Source organism: Propithecus coquereli, unplaced genomic scaffold (genome assembly GCF_000956105.1).
Source record: "Propithecus coquereli isolate 6110/MARCELLA unplaced genomic scaffold, Pcoq_1.0 Scaffold148, whole genome shotgun sequence".
Classification (NCBI taxonomy): domain Eukaryota; kingdom Metazoa; phylum Chordata; class Mammalia; order Primates; family Indriidae; genus Propithecus; species Propithecus coquereli.
The window spans coordinates 5688312-5709638 of record NW_012139191.1 but is presented as its reverse complement, the minus strand read 5'-3'; the positions used below and the strand labels follow the sequence as shown (position 1 = coordinate 5709638).

The 21327-nt window shown below is 51.4% G+C and overlaps 1 protein-coding gene across 1 annotated transcript in view; it reads left to right on the top strand.

The window, feature by feature from the left end:
* The window catches only part of C2CD2 (C2 calcium-dependent domain containing 2), a gene marked incomplete at its 5' end in the record, with an annotated part of 29884 nt that extends 9890 nt beyond the window's left edge, over positions 1–19994 (top strand). Inside the window, 7 exons of the mRNA XM_012640082.1 lie at positions 1007–1065; positions 2635–2759; positions 3237–3411; positions 4191–4304; positions 5511–5638; positions 7364–7673; positions 16577–19994. Of these exons, the coding sequence (XP_012495536.1) occupies positions 1007–1065; positions 2635–2759; positions 3237–3411; positions 4191–4304; positions 5511–5638; positions 7364–7673; positions 16577–16797 (1132 nt within the window). The remainder of the gene's footprint in view (positions 1–1006; positions 1066–2634; positions 2760–3236; positions 3412–4190; positions 4305–5510; positions 5639–7363; positions 7674–16576) is intronic.
* Between the last annotated feature and the right edge of the window lie 1333 nt (positions 19995–21327).

Here is a 21327-nt window from a genome sequence, read left to right as displayed (position 1 = left end):
TGTGTGTGTGTGTGTGTGTGTGTGTGTGTGTGTATGTAAAAGGCTTTTATAAGTCATTAATAAAAATGTGAACACTCCCTTAGAAAACTGGGCAAAATTCCCAAACTGGAAATATAAAAGCCAGAACTATAGATGGCCGTAAACTTCTGAAAAGATGTTCAATCTCAGAAATAAGTAAAGCGATGCAAACTTAAAGAGAGAAATCGTTTTTCACCTTGCAGGTTGGTAAAGACTGCGAGGGCGAGAACGGCCGTGGGGGTGTAAGTTGGAATAAATGTTATGGGTGTCGTCAATAGGCATAAATTTTAAAAACCCTCAAATGCACGTGCCTTTGACTGGCAACCACAGTTTTCCTAAGGAAATAACCACAGAGTGTGCAGAGATACACATTCATCTCGGCTTGTGCATAGTGTCGGAATATTGGAAGCCGCTGGTCCCTTATGAAGGGTTGGTTAGTAAGGAGTAAGGAGTTGCCGAAACTAAATCTCTCGAGGCCGAATAGCAGAACACTAGAGGCCCATCCAAAGTGATGCTGCTCTGTAGCGACATGGAAGGAAGTACACGAGATCTTCGGTGAGAAAAACAGATTATAGAGGAGGAGGGAGATGTATCTTCAGATCATTCTAGAGCTGTGCTTTCTAGACCGTGACTACAGCCACGTGTGGCTCTTTAAAGTTAATGGAGAGCAAACAAAGTTCCATTCAGTTCCTCCGTTTGCACTGGCCACACCTCGTGCTCCGTGGCGCTGCACTGGACGGCCCGTTGCTGTCACAGAAGGTTCTGCCGCCTGCTCTGGAAGGCCGGTCCCCGGACGCTGGCAGCGACTGTTTCTGAATGGAGAGGTTGCAGATAATCTTCCCCTCTTTTGCTTATACGTCTCTACAGTTTCTTAAATATTGACAGCTTTATTTCTCCCTATTACCAGAAAAAAGTAAATAACTATATTTTGAAAAAATAGTGCAGCATTGTATTTCTAAGGATTCACAACGCTTTTGCCTTTCCACAGTGAGCTGAATGCCAAGTCGAGGGAGCTACACCTGCAGATTTCGGAGGCGGGCTCAGGAGGTGGGTGCTGAGCAGACGGACAGAGGCCCTGCCCTGGGGAAGGTCGCAGGGGCCTGGGGGAGGGAGGCGAGACCCAGCAGAGGGACCTGACCCCTCCCCTAAACTGCTCTGGGTTTTCCCGGGGAATGTTTGGTGGAAAAGCAGTTTCAGTTATTTACAAGGTCATACATTTTGGGGAAATGTTCGACTTGGTTTTTCATTTGTTTTTGTTTTTTAACAAAAAAAATTCCAAAATCTTTTATTCAACACTTCTTGGCTTAGAGAAGCAGTTCCGAACCCTCCTATCCTCAACAGATCTCCTTTTGAAAAAAAATTTAGTTGTAGCAAAATACACATAATATAAAATTTACCATCTTAGCCATTTTTAAGTGCGCAATTGAGGGGCGTTAAGTATCTTCGCACTGCTGTGCGGCCATCGTCACCCCCCTCTGCGGAACTCCTCTCCATGCTACTTCCTGTCTGTGTGAGTTTCAAGTGGCTTTTCCCTGGGAGGTAAGCCACAGCGGCTTAAGCTGAACACACGATTTAGGTACAAGAAAGCAACAATTAGAGGTAAAGTCACTAACGTGAACATGGACCTGTGTGTGTGCATGGGTACAAATCAGTAGTTTCAATATTTTTTAGATTTTTAAAATCCCTATAAACATATCAAAATTGGGATGGGGGACCCTTGCCTGGCGTACCCAGCCATGAAATCAAGAGGTGGTTATTTTTCCTAACTAACTAGCTGTATGCTAGTTTTTAGCAAGAATTCTGAGGCAATTCCCTTGATCCTGGGGTCATGAGATAACTGGGCTGCTCGTGAGATGAGAACTGGGGAGAGGGGCAGGGGTGGGCCGCTGTTTCCCTGGGGAGAAGCCGGCTTCTAATCCCATCCCTGGGTCACCACTCCCGCTGCCCATCCAAACGTCATTCCAGCCCAGCCTGATGGAATTGACGACATTTCAAACTTACAAAAATGACACAAAGAGCAACCATATTACCTTTACTCAAACTCACATTTTTAACATTTGCCTGATTTCCTTTATTATTTGTGCTCACACCTGGTCAGGTGCATTTTCTCTCCCTGTCCCCTCCCCTGTCCCTTCCTCCCCCTCTCTCTTTATACACACACACAATTTGAGGGTAACTACATGTGTCTTGGCCCTGCTCCCCTAAATGCGTTAGTATTTATTTCCTCAGAATAGTGATGTTCTCCTCCATGTCCACGGTACAGCTATGAGCTTCCTGAATTTACACTGATGCGATTCTTTCATCTGCCTGCCTGTGTTTGTCACTGGACCCAGCGATTTCCTTCCCAGCACTACCTGTCACTCCGGCACAGGGTCAGATACTGCCTCTGACGGTCACATCGCTTTAGCCTCCTTTGTCTTGTGACACTTACACAGCTTCCTCTGTCTTTCGTGACATTGACTTTTTTAGAGTATTCTGAAACTGGAGCATTTTGAGGTTGACAGGACACATGTCAGGAGCGTGTGCTGGTTGTAGTGGTTCACGGTGACCTTCCCCCTGTCATAGAACCCTGTGGAAACATCAGCCGCACTTCTTGCTTGTCTCCTGTCTTTCTAGGTCTGTTGGCGGTGACGATGGTTCCTTTAGACTTATTTAAGAAGCAGCCTTCTGGACCACAGAGCTTTACGCTGACCGGCGGGTCCGCCCTTGGCAGCTCGGTGCTGGGTTCGGTCACGGCAGAGGTATGGCGATGTTCTCCCCCACGGCCAAGCTCTGGCTCAATCCGCTTGATCCAAGAGCATCTTAACTCACGTCTGCGAGAGTCTGGCTCTTGCTTCCCTGTGAGCTGGAGGCGCACCTGAGAAGAGATGCTGTTTCACGCTATGCATTTCTCGACTCGAGTGGGACACCTGCTGCCCATGGTCGGGTTGGGTTGTCAGCTGTAGGAAATAGCCGTCCATGAGGCCACTCGATGGGCCCAACCCAGAAAGGCCTTTTGGCATGTTGTTTGGTTCTCCAGCTTTTCCATCATCACGTGTTGAGTTGGCTGTTTGAGCTCGGATCTCATGGTTCTGTGTTAATTCTGGGAAAATCCAGATTAACCGGAAATGCTAAGTGACATTAAGTGAAGAGATCATTGGTTATCTCAAAAGAAGCCAGAGTTCACTGCTCATCAGCCTTTGCATGTGCTACAAAACAGTAACAAGTCTTCTCTGCAGTTTTCTTACGTAGAACCCGGTGAACTGAAATCCTGGCCAGTCCCTCCCTCTGTTCCCGCTGCAAAGATAGAGAAGGACCGCACAGTGATGCCCTGTGGGACCATAGTCACTACTGTCACTGCCGTGAAGACCAAGCCTCGCTTCGACATGGGGAGGGCATCCCCGCCGAGCTCTGGTGAGGCCGTAGAGCGCAGTGTCATAGACGCGCTGCAGAGTGCCCGGCGCTGCAGCACTGGGTCTTGCTAAGAAAATCTCATGGCATAGGAGCAATGGTAATTGGCAAGACTCGAGATTAGTTTTTGTTATTGTTGGACAGTTATGTTTCTATTCTGTCCAATAAACACATGATTAGTTCAAGTAGGGTTCAACCTCATAGTTGAACCTAAAATCTAGACATTATAAATAGTTATACTTTGATGTAACTGCAACCACGTTATAGCAAGCAACCGTTACATTTGTGTGGGAACGGCGTGCTATCTTAAAAAATTCGACGTGAGTGGTCAGTGTAGACTTTCCTGTGTTAAAGATCATTTATCAGAAGGCTTGACATGATGTCACTTAGATCCAGCTGAATTCCATACTTGTCCCCACAGCCACAGCCTCATAGACAACTTGTCTGATTTATGATTTTTTACAATTTTTACTGTGTCTCTGCTTGTATAAAAGTGGTATCTTCCTGGAACGGATCACTTGTCACGGTTCGGGAATGCACAAAAGTAAGGGAAATCTTGGCTGAATTAAAATGTTTCTGCAACTATATTCACCTGGGCACCCAGCACCGCTCTTGCCTCTGCTCACCTCACTCCCCAAAGAATAAGAGAGAGTGTTCGGTCTTAAGGCTTCGGTAAACCTTGCCTCTACCAGCTGCCCTCGCTGGGGTTGCCGCGAGAGGCGCCATTTCCCTCGTCGGTGACAGTGAAGGAGCCCTGGGTAATCGGGGTCTTTCCCTGGCAGAGTCTCCTGCGAGGACGCCCGTCAAGGTGAAGGTGGTCGAGAAGGACATCTCCGTCCAGGCCATCGCCTGCCACGGCGCCCCCGTCAGCAAGACGCTGTCTTCTTCGGACACAGGTAAAGCAGGCGCCCACCTGTTCTCCTCTTAGCGCCTGCGGAGACTTTGGAGCTGTTCTCCCAGCCGCTTTCATCTGACGAGAAGCAGATATTTCCTTTTCAGAGTTTGGGAAGAGTGGTGTTGTTTGGGTTTGTTTTTGAGTAGTGAGTGAAGGAGGAGGAGGAGGGAAGGGAAACCCAAAGTGAGGGGAGCCCAGGAGCGGCGCTCACCTCCCTGCTCCGTCTTAGGGACGGCGTTAGCACAACAAACATAAAACCAGCTGAGGCTTCGCTTTATACAATTGCTGAACGTGCTGTTTTCTCTTGTTCAACACGCTCGTTACGTTATCATCAAATCAGTAGGACTCGGGGAGCGTAATCTTCACATTCCCTGTATTTTCCCCACTGTCTGCTTAAACCTGTTTAGTAGGAGTCCTGTTCCCCCAGCTCCGGTTGCAAATTCCCGGTTTTTGTGGCCACTTTCCAGTAACAGACATTTTTAAAGACAGCCTCACTATTAATGTACCTTTAAATCACATTGCAATCTAAATTTGGGGATTGACTTCCTGCCGTCAGAGACAGGCAGGCGGGCGCTTCCTGCTTGCTCGTCTCTCCCATTCACCGAGTCCACTGAGGTCCCAGCGGAGCAAGAAGGGGTGGCCAGCAGATTGCAGGGCGATCCTAAGCCGGTCTTACGGTCTCTCAGCCTGGTGGAGTTTAAACTGCCTCTTCTCGCGCAGGAGTTTTCATGGTTTTCTGGACACTTCCCTGCCCCTGGCAGCTTCTTGGACACAGGCCCTGTCCCTCCTCTAGCCGCCACTCCCAGTGGCCCTCCCCAGCCTTCCCCCTGGTAGTGCACCCCATCGCCTCATACCAGGGGGGCCTTCGCCTGGGCAGGACCCCTTTTTAAAAGGCCCTGGGCTGATGGTCCACCGAGGGCTCCTCGTCCGGTCTGTGGCCAGGGGAGCCAGGCCCCGGGGTCCCTCTCCGCTGTGCCACCAGGAGCCCAGCTGTGGCCACTCACTGCGCTTCCTGGCTGCCTTCCGCAGCACTGAGGGGCTGCTTCAGGGACCGTCCAGCCCGCAAAGCCTAAGCTATTCACGCTCCGGCCCTTTATGGAAAATATTTGCTAACCACTGCTTGTGGGCCATTTCCATCATCCTTGGAAGTGCCCACGGAAGTGTTTAATTCTTGCCAGTGGACTCAACACTGCCTTCTCTCCGGCAGAACTGTTGGTGTTGAACGGTTCGGACCCGGTGGCTGAAGTGGCCATTCGACAGCTCAGTGAATCTTCAAAGCTGAAACTCAAGTCTCCGCGGAAGAAGAGTACCATTATCATATCAGGGATCTCCAAGGTACAGTCCCGGGCGTCGGGGGTGTTGGGTCTGGGAGGGACCAGCTAGGGGTCAGCCCGAGCACTCAGTCAGCAGCCAGGAGGTTCCCAGAAGGTTCTGTTTACAAACGTCGAATCACGTTTCTCACCCGGCAAGGGAGTGATTCGTGTGTTTTGTTTATGCAGTTTTCCCTGTTTGTGAAGGAAACTTGCAAGTTTCTGATTGTGACGCTTTGGGCGCTGAGGTTGGTGAATCGTTTCAAGAGAAACTATTGGAAGTGGAGGACGTGGTGTGAGATCCCCGTTGGCGCGACCCTCCACGCTCGTCGCCGCCCCCATGGGGACCTCTCACTCTCCACGTTGCACGTTTCCGGAGCACTTTAATTTTTTGCAGTGCGTGTTTATTCCTTTTGCACTCAGAGAGCAGGGAGGAGTGTTGTGTCCTCCGTGGACACCCCGCCCTCCCTTCTTTCCCTTCTCTGGCCCTGGCGCGTCTGCGGAGCGCGGGGCTGGGTGGGAGGCCGCCCTCAGGGCCAGGCGCCGTGCACAGGCCCGCGCTCTCCCTGGACTTTCCCAAAGCAACGAGTGGAAGGAGGGTGGGAGGGTTGGCTTTGGAGCAGGAGGGGATGAGGAGGAAGAGGTTGGAGCACGGAGGGTGGATGGGACACTGCAAGGGCCCCGAGAGGGTGGGCAGGCCGGCGTGAAGACCGGACTCTCGGCGGCTGGGAGAGGGGCCAGAACCAGGCCTGAGAGGTGCCAAGGAGGAATCACCTGTGTCGCTGTTGTACCTAGAGGGCGGGTGGCCTTGCTCCAGGTCGCCACGGCGCCAGCCCACAGTAGCCGTGAGCACATCTCCAGTGGCAGCCAGCAGGGCCCGTGGGGCGCAGTGGCTTTCTGTGGTCCCGGGGGAGCGAATGACGGAGGGAGGGCGAGACCCATGGTCCTGTCCCTGTACTTTCTCTGACGTTTTATTTTAGAATCATCAGGAGCTCTTAGAACTTACCGTTTAATGTTCTTAATACACTGCAGTTATTATTAATATCTTTATTGATGCCACATCGTGCCATCTCGAGGCCGTGGGCACTTCTGCAAGCCAGCACTGAAGTCAGAAAAGCGCCATTGTCCATTGTCACTAAGCAAACTCCCCATGTAACTGCCACCCAGGCCGAGGACAGCGTGACCACCCCCCAGGGAGCCCGTACCCCCTCCCGGTCCTTTCCCAGCACCCAGGAACCACCATCCCCATTTTCAACCCCATACATTAATTTAGCACCTAAATGTTTGACGCATAAATATGATTCTTAAAAAGATACGAAGTGTATACTAATCAAGTTCTACGTGCAGGTAACATAAAAATGCTGTAGGAACACAGATTAAGAGACAAACTAAATTCGAAACACCCACGCTCACTTCCTTTGTCACCGCCTTGCTGTCGGCTGCTTAGGAAGAAGTGCTCACTCTTGCGTCTCGCCTCCTTCCCAGCCTGCTGGGGCAGGGGTGTTCACTGCTTCCTGACCCCTCTGACCCGGGGGCTCAGGGCCAGTCCCCTCACTGCCAGGCAGCCCTGAGGGGCTGTAAGCAGAGACCTGCCCTAGTCCCCTTGTTGTGTAAGCAGCTGCCACGTTGTATACGCAACTTTTCCGGATTTTCCAGACCCTCCCCCTCCTTCCACGCATCCCTTCCATCTTCCCCCGCACTGACTTTCTCCTTCACTCTCGGCCTCTGATGGTGCGTTTTGCCCGGACAGACCTCACTATCTCAGGACCACGACACTGCCCTGATGCAGGACTATGCGGCCTCCATGGACAGCGCCCCCCAGGAGGACACCTCGTCCCACCTGGATGCAGCTGCGGCCTCTGCCCCGCCGGAGGAGGACCAGCCAGCCCAGGCCCCCCCTGGCCCCGAGCCCCAGGAAAATGAACTGGACTCCTGGGACCTGGAGAAGGAGTCCCAGGCTGCCGCGTGGAGCGGCCCAGCCGCACTGGACCCTGATGGGGACGAGCTGTCGGAGAGCTCCCTGAGCGTCTCAGAGCCGGGCGCCGCCAAAAAGCGTAAAGGTACCTGCTCCCGAGACCCCCGCACCTCTCCCTCGGTGGCTTCGCTCTCCTGCTGGTTTCCAAGCGAAATTTTAGTTCTCATCATCTGCTTTCCTTCCCTTTGTCCTCCGCAAACTCCATCCCGACCTCACTCTCCCCTCCAAAAACACCCTGTGCTGAATGCTTGAGCCACTTAGAGCCCATGGGGGCACATCCTGTGTGTGAGCCTCTGCATCTCGGGGCCAGCTTGTGTTCATGCCCGGAGATGCCCCTTGCTCTGTCTGGGCTCACTCCACCTGGTTTTGGGGGTCACCAAGAGCCACACATGGCGACAGGGCCAGAGAGACCCAGAACAAAGCCAGGCGGAGACTAGTTCTCCTGCAGCTGTGGATATTAGCACCTCTGCCCACTGGTACCTCAGACTGTCCCCTCCAGCTAAAACCAAACCAAACCTCACCACCTGGACCGCATAGGATCTAGGGGACAGAAGCTCCCTAGAGTCACTAATTGATTAACTTAATATGTGCATAGTAATGAGGTAATCACTTCATTAGAATAATTGATTATTTTTTTATTGGCACTAAATCATTGCTTTTAAATTATGACTTTCTTTAAGTACATGCAGTTTTGCCCAGATAGCGCCTTGGCATAATAGTAACTTAAATGCGTTTGCTGAGGGCAGACTGTCTTGGGGCTTGGAGTCTGTTCTAGATGTGCGACTCCAAGACTCACTGAGCCTCAGCTTCCTCCTCTGTGAAATGGGGATCATGCCCACCCCCTGTGCCCACTGAACTCCCATTCAGGGAGTGGCAAGGACAGCCCCGGCAGAAGGCAGGGCCGGGGTGGAGGGAGGCAGCCGAGCCACGCCCTGGCTCTGCCTCCCGCGTGGGCTCCGAGGCTCTTGCGGGACCCTCGGGGTTCCTGCGCCTGTCCAGGAGGAGTCTCCGTCACTGAGAGCGCGGGGGTTGGTGAGCTGCCCTGCCCCCGCCCTTCTTGCCCTGTGTGCTCGTTGCCACGGACCAGGGTTCTCTAACCCGGCGATGCTGGCCCCGGGGAGTATTGACGACGTCTGAGACAGTTTTAGTCCTCACCCTGGGAGTCGGTGCTCCTGGCAGCCAGCGGGTTGAGGGCAGGGCTGCCGCTCGACACCCTGCAGTGCACGGGACGCCCCCAACACGGCAGCCTCCCCGCACCAGTGTCTGGTCCCTGTGTCTGTGGTGCCACAGGTGACAGCCGTGGGCTCCTCCCCTGTGTCGCTCCCCCCACTTCCTGCCTGTGTCCCTCGCCGTTGCGCGGTGGCTACTGTCCCGCGGCCCATGCCCTCGCCCGTGCAGAGCGGGAGCTGGAAGTTAGAGGAGGAAAGCGGGAAAAGGGGAGGAGACGCCAGGTCCGGTGTCCAGACCGCTGAGGGCTGTGTGCGTGGAGTCCTCGGAGCCCTTGGGGCTGTAACCTGCTCGCTGACCCCGCGCTTCGTGACGACGCCTCTGCACGGTTGTCAGAGATGACCTGGTCGCCTGGCACACCGCACCTCTGGCCTGTTCTTGTCTTGGGACCAGAGGAGCCCGAGAGGGGTGGAACCGAGGCCGCGGGTGAGCTCCGGGCAAGGCAGGAAACACGGGCGCAGGATGGGGTGTCCCATCCTCAACCCGATGGGCCATTTCCTCTCGTCCTCGCAGAACCCAGACCCCCAGTCTGCCCTCCTGTTCACTCTGAAATGCCCCGCCTCGCTCACCCTGTTCATCCAAAAACCAGTGTTCCTTCTCCAGCCGTTCTTCCTTCCCCCCTGGTTTTCCTTCCAGAGAGTTCTTTCCCTTCTGCCCGTGCTGTGGCAGCCACCCCGTCCTCTCCTTCACTGGCCAGGTGGCTGAGCGCGCCTTGGGGACACAGGGCAGGTGCTTCGCGCTCCCCGCAGAGGCTTGGCGTTGGGGAACGCGGCGCAGGCGGTCGCGTGCAGCGCCTTTTACACTGCGGCGCTGCTGCATTGACCCGAGGTTTTTAAAAGGACATATTTGGCAGCGGTTTTAAAATTGCTTTTTCATTCCAGTGTTTTTTAAGAGGCTTGTACTTAGCGTCTCTGTGAGATGTTGTCAGAATCTTAGACGATTCTGTGTTAAGCGTTTTCATTTTTCACCACAAATTTTCACAACTGGTCACAGGGAGCGATGCTGCGGAGTTTCCTCTCCTTTTCAAAGTAAAGCCTGTTTTCGTTTGTTTTGTTTTTGTTCTTGTTGTTGTTGAAAGACCACCTGTCTCCCTGTCATAGCAAGGAGCTCGTGCTGGGCTTCTGAGCACGCCCGTATCGGAATAATTCTGGAATTTTGCTGGTTGGAAATGTATATATTGTGATGCTGTAGCCAACACAGGAAATTTATTCCCAAAATTTACATTTATTTTTCGTTTAAAAAAGTATCAAAGAGGGAGGTTTTGGAAAAAAAAAAATTAAGCCGTAAGAAACCTTGCCAAATGTCCTGCGCGGTGACTTCGCGAGGGTGTGGGAGGCAGGGGACCCCAGGCTGTGCTGACGCGGTTCTCATGTTGCTCTTGCTGAATTCTCCTCACCTCTTACTTCTCTTCGTCTCGTGCTCGTTCCCTTTCACTTAAGAGGATCGCTATGCCAACAAGAATTAATTGCCTACACAGTAAGTTATTTTTGTCTTCTGTTTTTGAATTACGTGTAGCCGTCCTGTGAGAAAAGCCTGTAGCGGCAGAGAGCTGACCTGCCTGCCTTCCCTCCTCTCCGTACTCCTCCCCTCGACCCCCCCAGGCTGCTAATTCCCCCCTGTTCCTTCTCGAAAGCGCGCTGGCTCACGTCAGTGTAGCACCTGCCGGGCGAGGGCGCTCGTGCTGTTACCTGACAGACCTCGCTGTGACACCCACTGTTCCCTTCCTTGTGCTCCAGCTGTAAAAAGCAGTCACTTCTATAAAAGGACCATCTAAGGCTGTTCTTGGGGTAGCAAACTACAATTTCTAAGGTTGCTTTTGGTCATTCTTTTCCTGCCTGCTGGATTTTATAAGATGGGTTCTTCAGCTAGCTGTTTGCGTCTGTTAGACTCTGTAGACAAACAGGAGAAAATCTGGAAGGACTATGACATTAGAGCTATAACTTAGAATAATTATTTTTCTATTCCTTCACATGTATGTTCATACCTGTGCCTTCTCGTGAATTCTTTTAACCTTGCTAGAACCAGCGAAAGACTTTTTTTCTTCCTCCCTGTCCCCCATTTAGAATCTCGGTTATTTGCTTCAAATTTCACGTAGCCTCTCTCCAGACTGTGTCTTTGGGAGGTTTGGGTGAGGTCTAAATCTTGTGTCTTGCTGTCGGTACAGCAAAGGTAGCCTGGGATAAAGTAGTCAGGCTTTATAAAACCAAAACAGCCAAGCTGTTCTTGCCCAGCGTGTGAACTTCCCTATCAGGAAGTGGCAACGGGTTCTGTGGGCTCAGAGTCAGGTGCGACGGTACCAAACCTTCGGGCGTGTCCGTCTGGGTCCTCCAGAGAAGCAGAACCTTAGGTTGTGTGTTTAATGCATTGGCTCACGCGATCGTGGGGCTAAGTCTGGAATCTGCAGGGCAGGCGGCAGGCAGAGAGACCTCGGTGGGAACTGACGCTTCAGTCTTGAGGCAGAATTTCTTCTCTGAACAACCTCAGGTTTTGTTCTCAAGGCCTTCAGCTAGTTGGGCGAGGCCCACCCACGTTGTCCAGCCAACTGGCTCTACCTGTTAATTACATCTGCAGGATACCTTCATGGCAACATCGTGATTAGTATTTGATCACTGGTGCTGCGGCCAGGCTGACGCAGAAAAGTAGCAGTCACAGCCGCTGTTGGTCAAGGTGGGCGGACAGGGACCTCCCCTGCAGCCCCGGCCCTCTTGCCCACAGAGGGCAGCTGTGTTCTTACGGCACTGCTAACCCCAGAGGTAATTGTGTGTAGTGGCCTAAGTTTAGACAGACTCTAACATTGTTATTTAGAAGTGAAAATTGAAAGCCTCTGTTTATATTAGTTATTCTTCGTGGTGGAGGAGCCAAACTGCTGACCCAGAGACAAGGTTGCCTCCTTAGAACGTCCTCTCCTGCCTGCACCCCGCACGCCTCTCTGCAGGTGTAACTCGTTCCAGGGACTCTGCCCCAGTCCTTGCTGGAGGGTGCTCTGCCCGGGAGCCCTGACGTCTTTGATCCATCCACGCTCTTTGGAGGCCCCTCTCTGGGGGCCTCAGCCATGCCCTTTTCCCCAAGCAGCTGGCCAGCCGCTTCTCAGGGATGGGGCCCGTCATCTTCCAGCCCCGACGCCTGCCTTAGCCACACGGAAGGGTGGGGTGTGAGAGCTCGGGCTTCAGAGCCAGAGCGCCTGGCGTCACACCCTTGCCCACCTTCGGAACTGTGTGGCCTCAGATCCGTAGCCTCCTGGTTCGTCTCCCTGTTCATCCAAGAATCTAACAGATGTAGATAGCTAATTGGAGAGTCTGTCTTAAAATCCAGGAGGAGGAAAACAATGACGAAAAACAACCTTAGAAATCGTAGGGTAAGATCTTTCCTTCCTCAGAGGTTATTGGGGAACGTCCCTAGAGTTCCAGCCTGTGGAATCGCAGATCTCAGCCCCACCCCTCATGGGACTGTCCTCTGTACAAGAAGCTCATGTCATCCCCACAGAAGCCGTGACAAGTCATGTCAAGTTAAGGGAAAGTGTGTAAGTCACACAAATGACTTCAGGAAGATTTGCACGAGGGTACCTATGACATCTTCTGGTTCCTGGTGTTGATGTTTCACTACGAAATTTAACAAAATAGCAGACCTGCTCCAGAGGTCATGAGCGAGGGTGGAAGAAGAGAAAACGACCCTGTTGCAGGTCCTCAGCGCGGTGTGTGGCACATGCAGGCAGACACAGGGCGCACTGGGGCGGGCAGTGCCATGAAAACAAGTCAGCCCTTGGCTGGTGGGACAGACCGCAGCCAGCAGTTCAGTGTCAGACAAACATATCATGCAGATCTTCCTAGTCCGCCAATCTCACATGCAGGTTGAAATTCTGGAGAGTTCATAATACGCAAGAATTCGAATGTTAGGCAGTTATAGTACAATATCACTTAAACGAGTTATAGCAACTGCTCAGAATTGTGCAGATTCTCTTTTGAAAGTCTTTTGAACACGGCCACGCCTTGCCTGTCGCTCTTGGCCTCTCCGAAAGGAGGTGCATGCAGCAGGTGGGCTTCGCCTGTCCACACGGCCCTGTGGCTGCCCGTCCTGAGAGCGTGCCGTGCGCAGCAGCGTGGGAAATGCGCACAAACGCGTGACGTACTGCCTGCCTTCCTCGGCGCTGGTCTGTCCCCTGCAGGTGCTCTGAGAGCCATGGCGGTTTGGCGGGACCCGGGCTAGCAGGTGCCAACCCAGCAGCATGTAAGAAAGACCTGGGATGTTTTGAACAATGCTCATGCCCGGTGTCCCCAACCCCCCTCATGTCGGATCCTACAGGGTGGGCCTGGGCATCTGTGGTTTTGGAAAGATGCTGCTGACAGAGCGTGTCCTGGGACTGAGGACACTGCTCTGCTCTGCTCCCGATTCTCCCATGCGGCTTCCAGGGTTCCCAGGACTGAACAGGAAGGCATGCAGGGCGTTTCCAGACCTCGTCTGAAGTCCAGTACCCCCTCACCTTTCCTGGCTGGGCTACTTTCCCAGGGCCGTAACAGAGTACCATAGACAGGCGGCTTAGATGACAGGAGCGTGTTCTGTCTCCGTGCTGTGGGCTGGACGTCTGAGATCGAGGCGTCAGCCGGCCTGGGCCCCCTCTGCCGTCTCTAGAGCAGACTCTGTTCCAGGCCTCGCTGCTGCTTCGGGTGGTTTGCGACAGTCCGGTGTTCCTTGGCTTGTGGAAGCATCACTCTGACCTCTGCCTTGACCTTCACGTGGTGCTCTCCCTGCCTCTCTTCACGTTGTTCGCCTTCCGTGTCTGTTTCCAGACTCCCCCTTTTTGTAAGGACACCAGGCACATTGGCTTAGGGGCTCATCCTAATGACCTCATTTAACTTGATTCCGTCTGCAAAGGCCCTATCTCCAAATAATGTCACATTCTGAGGTTCTGGAGGTTAGGACTTTAACATATGGATTTTGAGGGGACACAGTTCAGCCTGTAACACTATCCCTGTCTAACTTGGGCCCTGTCTCCAGACTCCAGACCAATTTCAGCACAGGGGTAGCTATGAAATGGACTTTTGGGGGGACTCTTCCAGGAGGGAGCCTCTTACTGCCAGGGGTGCTAAGTCCTTAGGTCTGCAGCTGACCCAGGGGGCGGGTTGGTGTGTCATTTCCCCTGAGGGGTGGCTCTGATGAGCAGTCCTGGGGAATTCCACGGATCCCCTCAGGCCTTCCCTCCTCGCCTCTGTCCCCCACTCACATGTCCTTCAGGGGCTCCAAGGCCAGCGTGAAGCCGAGCCCCGAGGCAGGTGCCTATAGATGAGAAGCACCACCTGGGCCCCTTCCCCTCACCCCCCCCAACCTGAGGTCACCTGGTGGGCCCAGCGTCCCCTTGTGGCCGGGGATTCCTCTGCCTGGGAGCCCCCATCGCGGTGCCGGGGGCATTTTCCCAGCAGGTGCCTTAACCCCATGGGCACCACTGCGCCTGTCTCCCTGGCCAAGCTCCAAAGTCACGTCCGGTTGGCGGTCACTGCTGGGCTGTCAAGCACACCCTGACGGGTGATTTTTCACAACCCGCTGCGTGTTTTGGGGACGTCCCACAGGTGGAGCCCGTCGGCGCTGCCGACCAGAGCGAGGTCACGTGCGCACGTGCACTACTTCACCCTTGTCCGTCCCCCGAGGCCCCTGCAAACAGGCTCCCAACGGCAGATACTTGTAAAAACTGTCCTAAGCGTTCTTCATAGCAGGCGACTTGGTTGTGTCTTAAAGAGAAAAGTTTTAAAAAATCATTTTATGGCAGCTTTGACCAGATTAAATTCAGTCCCTCCTGGAGCTCTCTGTCTTTGTCGTTTCTGCCCCTTAACGCGCCAGAGCAGACGTGAGCCGGAAGTTCATCCTTAAAGTCCTGCTCAGGGCGTGTGCTGCTTCCCAGACAGGCGCTGGTCATCAGAGACGCCCGGGCGGGGCTGGTCGGTTTCCCTCGCTGCCCTCAGGTGCCGCGTGCATCTGGACGAGGAATTGATCTTCTTTATCCTCTGCTGTGATCCAAGTGCATGGTTATCCGGGGTGACTATGAATGTCTGTTGGATGTGCCTATCGCAAACAGAACGAATTCCCAAGTTAAGTGTAAAGCTCCTCATCAAAGATGATCACACGTGTCTCTTTTTTAAGTCATTACTGCCTACGGGCAAGTGGTAATGAATGTCCCAGGTTAGCCTGAAATATTACTCACCTGGCCTTGGTTAATAGGACGTTGAACTAATGTGTGAGAAAGCAGACCAAGGGGCTCTTGCCTGCGCTACTTTAGCGCGTACTTGATCTGTGAGGAATCATTGCTGTTGAAGTTATTGCTGCTGTGGCTATTTTTTTTTTTTTCTATTTCATATTCCACTAGCTGAGATCACATACAGATAGGTCGAACTACATGAAATTGAGGTTTTGCAGGTCAAAAATCATCCAGTAGAAATTTTCAGATGGCTTAGCCTGATCTATATACCATAGGATCTGGAATTATGAAACAATCTGAGTCCCGAAAGAACAAATATTATTTAACTCTTCTAAGACAGTGAAAACCTTTGTTCTCGGGTCCTTAATTTGTCTTGATGAGCACAGCCGTACTTTCTGGGGTACGATACTGCTTCTCCATTTACACCCTGCTAACGAAGGGAAGTGGTGAGCAGACCGGACTGGGGTGGTGAGGGACACAGCCCTGCTGCCATTGGGAGTGACCAGAACGTCCGTGGTTGCCGGGAACGTGGCCAATGTTCCCCACAAAAAACTGGGTCCCTTTGGTAGAGTTGCAAGGGATAAGAAAATAATAGAGAAAAATGGAAAATGGAAGAAATAAAAGAATACACAGAGACAAAGATATAGTTTTATAAGTTTATAAAGATTATAGGCAAAGCGGGATCTCAGGGAGCCTAGACCTTCTCCGTGGGTCTCAAAAAGCCCCAAATGAGGTCTCACATGGTAACTTATAGGGAGTAGTGATTAATTGCCAGTGGTAACAGATTTACACAACAGCAGGTAGTTCCTCTCAGGTTAACAGATTTTCAAAAGGCTTCTACAGATCCTTTAACTAATTCTATCTACGTGAACAAATGGTTACAAAATCTTTCAAAGATTAACTTCTAAGTTCTAAGGTAAATTTATCACTTAACAGAGGGGTTAAACAGAGATATGTTGGCTCCATATTTATTAGGTTATTGTGAATGGAGACAGGTAGTCTAGAGTGGTTTAAACAAGAGCTTTGCTTTTAGCCATTCGGGCAGCTGTCTGTTCCGGGGGGGCACTCCATTGTCAGCTCTCAGCCTGTAGTTTTTAACAGATTCGCTTTGCTTTACAAAGCAAATCCAAACCTTTAGGTCTGAGAAACGCGGCACCTTGTGGGGTACAGCCGCTACTGTGTTTCAGAGACGCCCTTCCGAGTGCAACAGCATTTGAAATGCAAACCAACATGTTCAGGGCAAAGCTCTGCAAAACTCCTAAGACAGATCCTGTCTGCAAACACATCTATATTAATTCATGGAGCAACACGTGGTATGAATGCCTTACCTGGGGAAGGACACCATATGATGGGCCGGGCTTACGGGTTCTCCTGTTGTCTTTTGCATTTCATCCTAAAAACTCTCGTTTTATATAAGCCACATTCCAGTTCTTATGGGAATAGCGACAGTACATTGAAGTCCTAAATTGGCCCTTTTTTAGAGGTGTTCAAGCTTCCTCTTTCCTTTCTCCTTTTGGAATAGTGGTTCCGCCTTTCGTCCCCAGCCCCCTTGACATCCCTGCACTTTCCTCTTACAGGAGGAATCCTGAGGAAAAGTGCAAAGCTGTTCTTCCGCCGGCGGCATCAACAGAAAGACCCAGGCATGAGCCAGTCACACAATGACCTCGTGTTCCTGCAGCAGCCGGAGGGGGCCCGGAGGAAGGGGGTCACCCTCACCAGGATTCTGAACAAGAAGCTGCTCCCCAGGCACAGAAGCAAGCACGCCATGAACGGCGCGCCCCTGGAACCCTGCACGTAGGGCCTGAGGATGGCGCCTCCTTGAAGCCGGAAGACGTGGACCCGCACTAACCGCCCTCCGCAGGACAGATGGAGAGTGTCAGCCACCTGTCTGACACCCCGCTTGTCTAGCTGGGTTTTTTCCAACAATCTAGTCTTTTAAAGGGAAAAAAAAAATCTCAGTCTCCAGCCAGGAGGCTGCCCCTAGAGAGGACTGAAAAAGCCCCATTTGCCACCAGATGCCAAATGAGACCGACGGCCCCATAGCTTGGCTGTGCTCAGATCCAAGAGTTCAGGGTGAACGCTAGAAGGAGATGTACATTGTGGTAAGATCGTGCCCTCAGTGGACTGTGGAGGGCAGGTTTGGGGGACCCACTCTGCACTCTGACAAGTGTTGTTTTGGGTCCATGCCTGGACCACGTCACAAAGAGGAGGTGCTCGCTGTGCTGTCACTGTGAATGGAACAGATGGGTCACCTCTCCTAATTTGCTGCTTAGAATAAAAAGGTGCAGCTGGCCCCGAGTACAGGGAGGTGGGACATAGGCAGGGTTTTGATAAATAGAGAAATTGTGATAGGAATGGAAATGCTATGACAAATGTAGGAAGATATTTGCCTTTGATATTAGCCATAGAACTCGAACACTTATGCAAATACTGAATATATCCTATGCATATGTATTATGCTGAACACCTCCCTAAGTTTACTTTGAGCCTCCTTGCAAGTGGAAGATACAGAAGTTCTTATGTGGTTTTTACATTCTTCGCTATCATGAGAAAAGCTCTCCAACTACCGTTGGAGCAGGTGACACCCAGATCTTTCTTCCTGCCTGTCATACTTGCTAGACAAGAGCACAGCAAGTCTGTCGAAGGAAGGTAGGAGCAACAAGAGCTCACAGATCATGCTAACCACACACATGGTTTTTGCCAAATACTGCCAAAGGCCAAAACAAAGTGCTTTTAGGGCAATAGAGAAAATTATTTGTGTCTCTGGTGTCAGTCTTAGGAATGGAAGTTTAACAACCGGGGCCAAACTTCCGATAGACGTGCTTGTTAAAGAGCAGCTGTCACTGGGCAAATGGTTTGGCAGATCAACAAGATTCATTTTCCTCCAGTAAGATTTAAAAGGCTATTCCGAACACTTGACTTCTGTCATGGATATGAAATTGGGTGAGCTTCTTTCTCCAGGCTCTTTTGTTGATCCTTAAACATTAAATGTCTTAGGGGCCATAGAGCCGTTGCTGAGCAAAAACCTATATAAAAACAAAAGTTATAGAATTCTTTTTTTGAGGAAGAAATTTGAAAACTACATTAAGAATTTCACTTTAAAATACACATTAAAAACTTCTTAGGTGTTCCAGGAATGAGCAAGTTACTTTAAAATGACTTTTTCACCATCCCTTGTTTTTAAAAATTATGTTCCAATTTTAATCATTGTAAAACAGCACCTGGAGTTTCAAAATATATTAATACTACCAAGTTAGTCCCCAAAGTTAGTAATCACTAGCAGTCCTTCGGGACGGACGGTCACACTAACATTTTGTTCTACTTGAAGTGTTACTACTGTGGGTCACGTGACAAACAGAACCTCTGACACATAGGAATTAATTCTAAGAGGATATCATGTGTCAGAATTTCAGACACTAATCAGAAGTTTATAATAGTGTTTTTTGTTTGATTTTGAAATTCAGGTGGACTCAACGGATCCAATGTATTCCAGTGTGAAGGTATCAGAATTTTAGATTAAGATTTCTCGCCGTCGAAAGAAAAAATGTTTTTAGCCATCCCATTCCCAGGTTAACCCCATGAACATTGCGTTCGCTGTTTAACACCTGTGTCTAGGGCTCTGCTTCCTGTAGACACACTCACCTCCGTCTTGCGGCCTTTTCTGAAGTGACGGAAAACACTAACTTGGCAGGGAGTTGACGAGGAAATGAAGAAAGCATCAGGGTGGCACTATGAGAGAACGGGCTGTGTTGATACTGTGAATGTTTCTTTTCTAAGCTGTTTGTTCCGGGTTTGTTTTCTCACGGTGTCGGGTATTTATGTTAAAGTCAATGTCGATTAAGATCATACACCAAACGCTAAACATACTAATGTGTATTTTAGTGACTAATGTGTAACTTGGTTCCTTCGTCTCTTCGACAAGCTTTCGTGGCTTGAGGGATCTTGTTTTTGGTTTTTGTCTCGATGAAATTTTTGCAGTGGTATTTTCAGAGTGATTCCTCATGAACACTGCTATGAACGTGTGTCTGTGTCTCTGGAACCAGGCGCTCAAGTCGCACTTAGTGAGCCTAAAGCCCTTCCGTTGTGCCGTTGGAGGGTGTGCCTGTGTGCTCTGCGGAGCTTAAGTGTGTGTGCGTTTGTGTTAATGTAGCAACGACGAAATCTCCTTGTTCAGCTGGAAACCTGCTGCGAGAAAGAGTTTTGACAGAGCACTTTATTTTCATCAAGTTCCAAGTTTAAGTCCAAAACCAGCCCTCCCGATTGCTGCTTGGCCAGCCGCCAGCCAGATACAAATCAGGTGCCCATCTAGACGTTTGCTTGGGTTTTACTGGCCACATCTGTAGAAGAGAGTTGTGAATTTTCTTTTTTAGCAGAAAGGGAAAGATTAATTTACATTGCTGCCAACAAAAGCGGGTGTTTTCTGGGTAATAATCTCGAGGCTCTCGGTCTGGATATCTCAGAGTACCGATTGGCGGATGCGGGAAGTCAGAACATTGATCCCATCAGAGAGAAAACAGGTCTCGGCAGTATCCCCACTGCCCCAGGTAGGCATAGCCGTGATTACCAAAGCAACCAGCACGGGGCAAGGCCGCTCTTGCATCCTGCAAAGCAAACTCAGGTTACCTTTGGCTCATGACCTTCCATGTTCCCGTTTTATGTGCGACAAGGCATTTGAAATGCATGAAACTGCCCAGTTCCCTCAGCTAACAGCTGGTCAGTAACGTACCATTCATCGAGGCTTGTAGTTTGCTGTTTTTTTCCCCCGATGTTATGTCAAACCTACATTTTAAAAAGAGAAGAAAAGCTTTTCCAGGTCTGTGGGAAGATTTGGCCAGATGCTGGAGTGTGGTGGTAAATTTACGTGGCAGTGATTGTATTTCTTGGTAGCACTTTAAAAACAGAAGTCAGTCCTGCACCAGGCCTGCGCCCCGGGCTCTGGGCGGGCTTCTTTGGACACGTGGCTGGAACATGAACAATCTCTGAAAGAAATAAACGTGCACATGGAACACTACACACGGAGTTGTCTTTGCTGAGTCCTGTGCTGTCCCTAACATGCTGCTTACATGATTTTTAAGCCATTTAGCGTCCTGTCTAGGCCTGGGACTAAAAGCATTTACTAGAGAGAGTTGGAGTTCCCGGGAACCTTTGGGTCACAGCACATCGCGGATGCTTCCGGACAGGGCTGTCGGCAGAGCCAGGCATGGGGTAGCCGGTGGGTGGCACACTTGGGAAGTGACAGCAGGGTGCCGGGGCGCAACCACAGGAGTGACATGGGACAAGGTACCCACGAGGGCTGTGATATGACCCCACATGTTCCACAGGGACCTTCTGAGGTGTGCTGTGCACTTGGGAGGGGGGAGCGTCATTTCATCCACAGGCTCTGGTCGTCAATTCCCCACCCAGGCTGGTTGCCCAGGCAGGTGCAGAGGGGGACAGGTGCCCAGCTCGGCCGTGGGTGCAATGGTGCCTGCGCTTGCACGGAGCTCGCGGCAGTTCTGGGGTGGGGGCAGTGGAGTCAGGTGGTGCCTTGTGCTGTGAGACCCCCGCAGACCTCTCATCTCCTTTTTGGTCTTCAGTTCCCGTCTTCTTCAGTCTCATTCCTGCTGCGGTGCCCAAACACCAGAGCACTTGGAGAACTACTGCACTGGGGAGGTTACTAGGCAGCCCCCCGTGCCCCTTGCCCTTCCTCTAAGCTGCCCTGCCCCCACCTGCCCGCTAGACACAGTGTGCGTGTGCAGAGCGGCCACTGTCCCTCATCGTTCAGGCATGGACTAGGCACTCCGGAGCCCAGATGGATGCATGTTTTGCATTTCCGAGGAGTGGTCTACCTATGGAAAGAAAGCCTCAGCCCTCGGCTCAGGGCTGGGATTCCAGATCTTCAGCCAATGTCCTGGTCGCTGAAGGCAGCGGTGATGGCAATGCATCTTGTCTGGAATTAGAACTGCTTTGGGACCAGGAGATTGAACTGTTGCTTCCTCTGTGTGCCGACACTCCAGGGCGAGGCTGCATTGAGTTGCTGGAAGGACAAACTTGTCCTAATTTACCAACTTTCCTAACTTGATCTGCTGGTCACCTCCAGGTGAGCCCTGTGTTCTTGCCAATGTGTCTACACTGCCCAGATTATCCACCTCGACCACCCTTGGTCATTCTGCAATGTGCACCTTTGTTCCCAGCAGTCACCCCTCAGGATCCTAATGGTCTAACCAAACTCAAGCCCTGCCTCCTCCGTGAAGGGGCTTTGGCTACCAAGGATGCTGAACCAGGGCACTTGCCTTGGCGTGGTTCAAGACCCCATCTTAGGCTCTGTTGCCCTGCGTCATTCATCCTC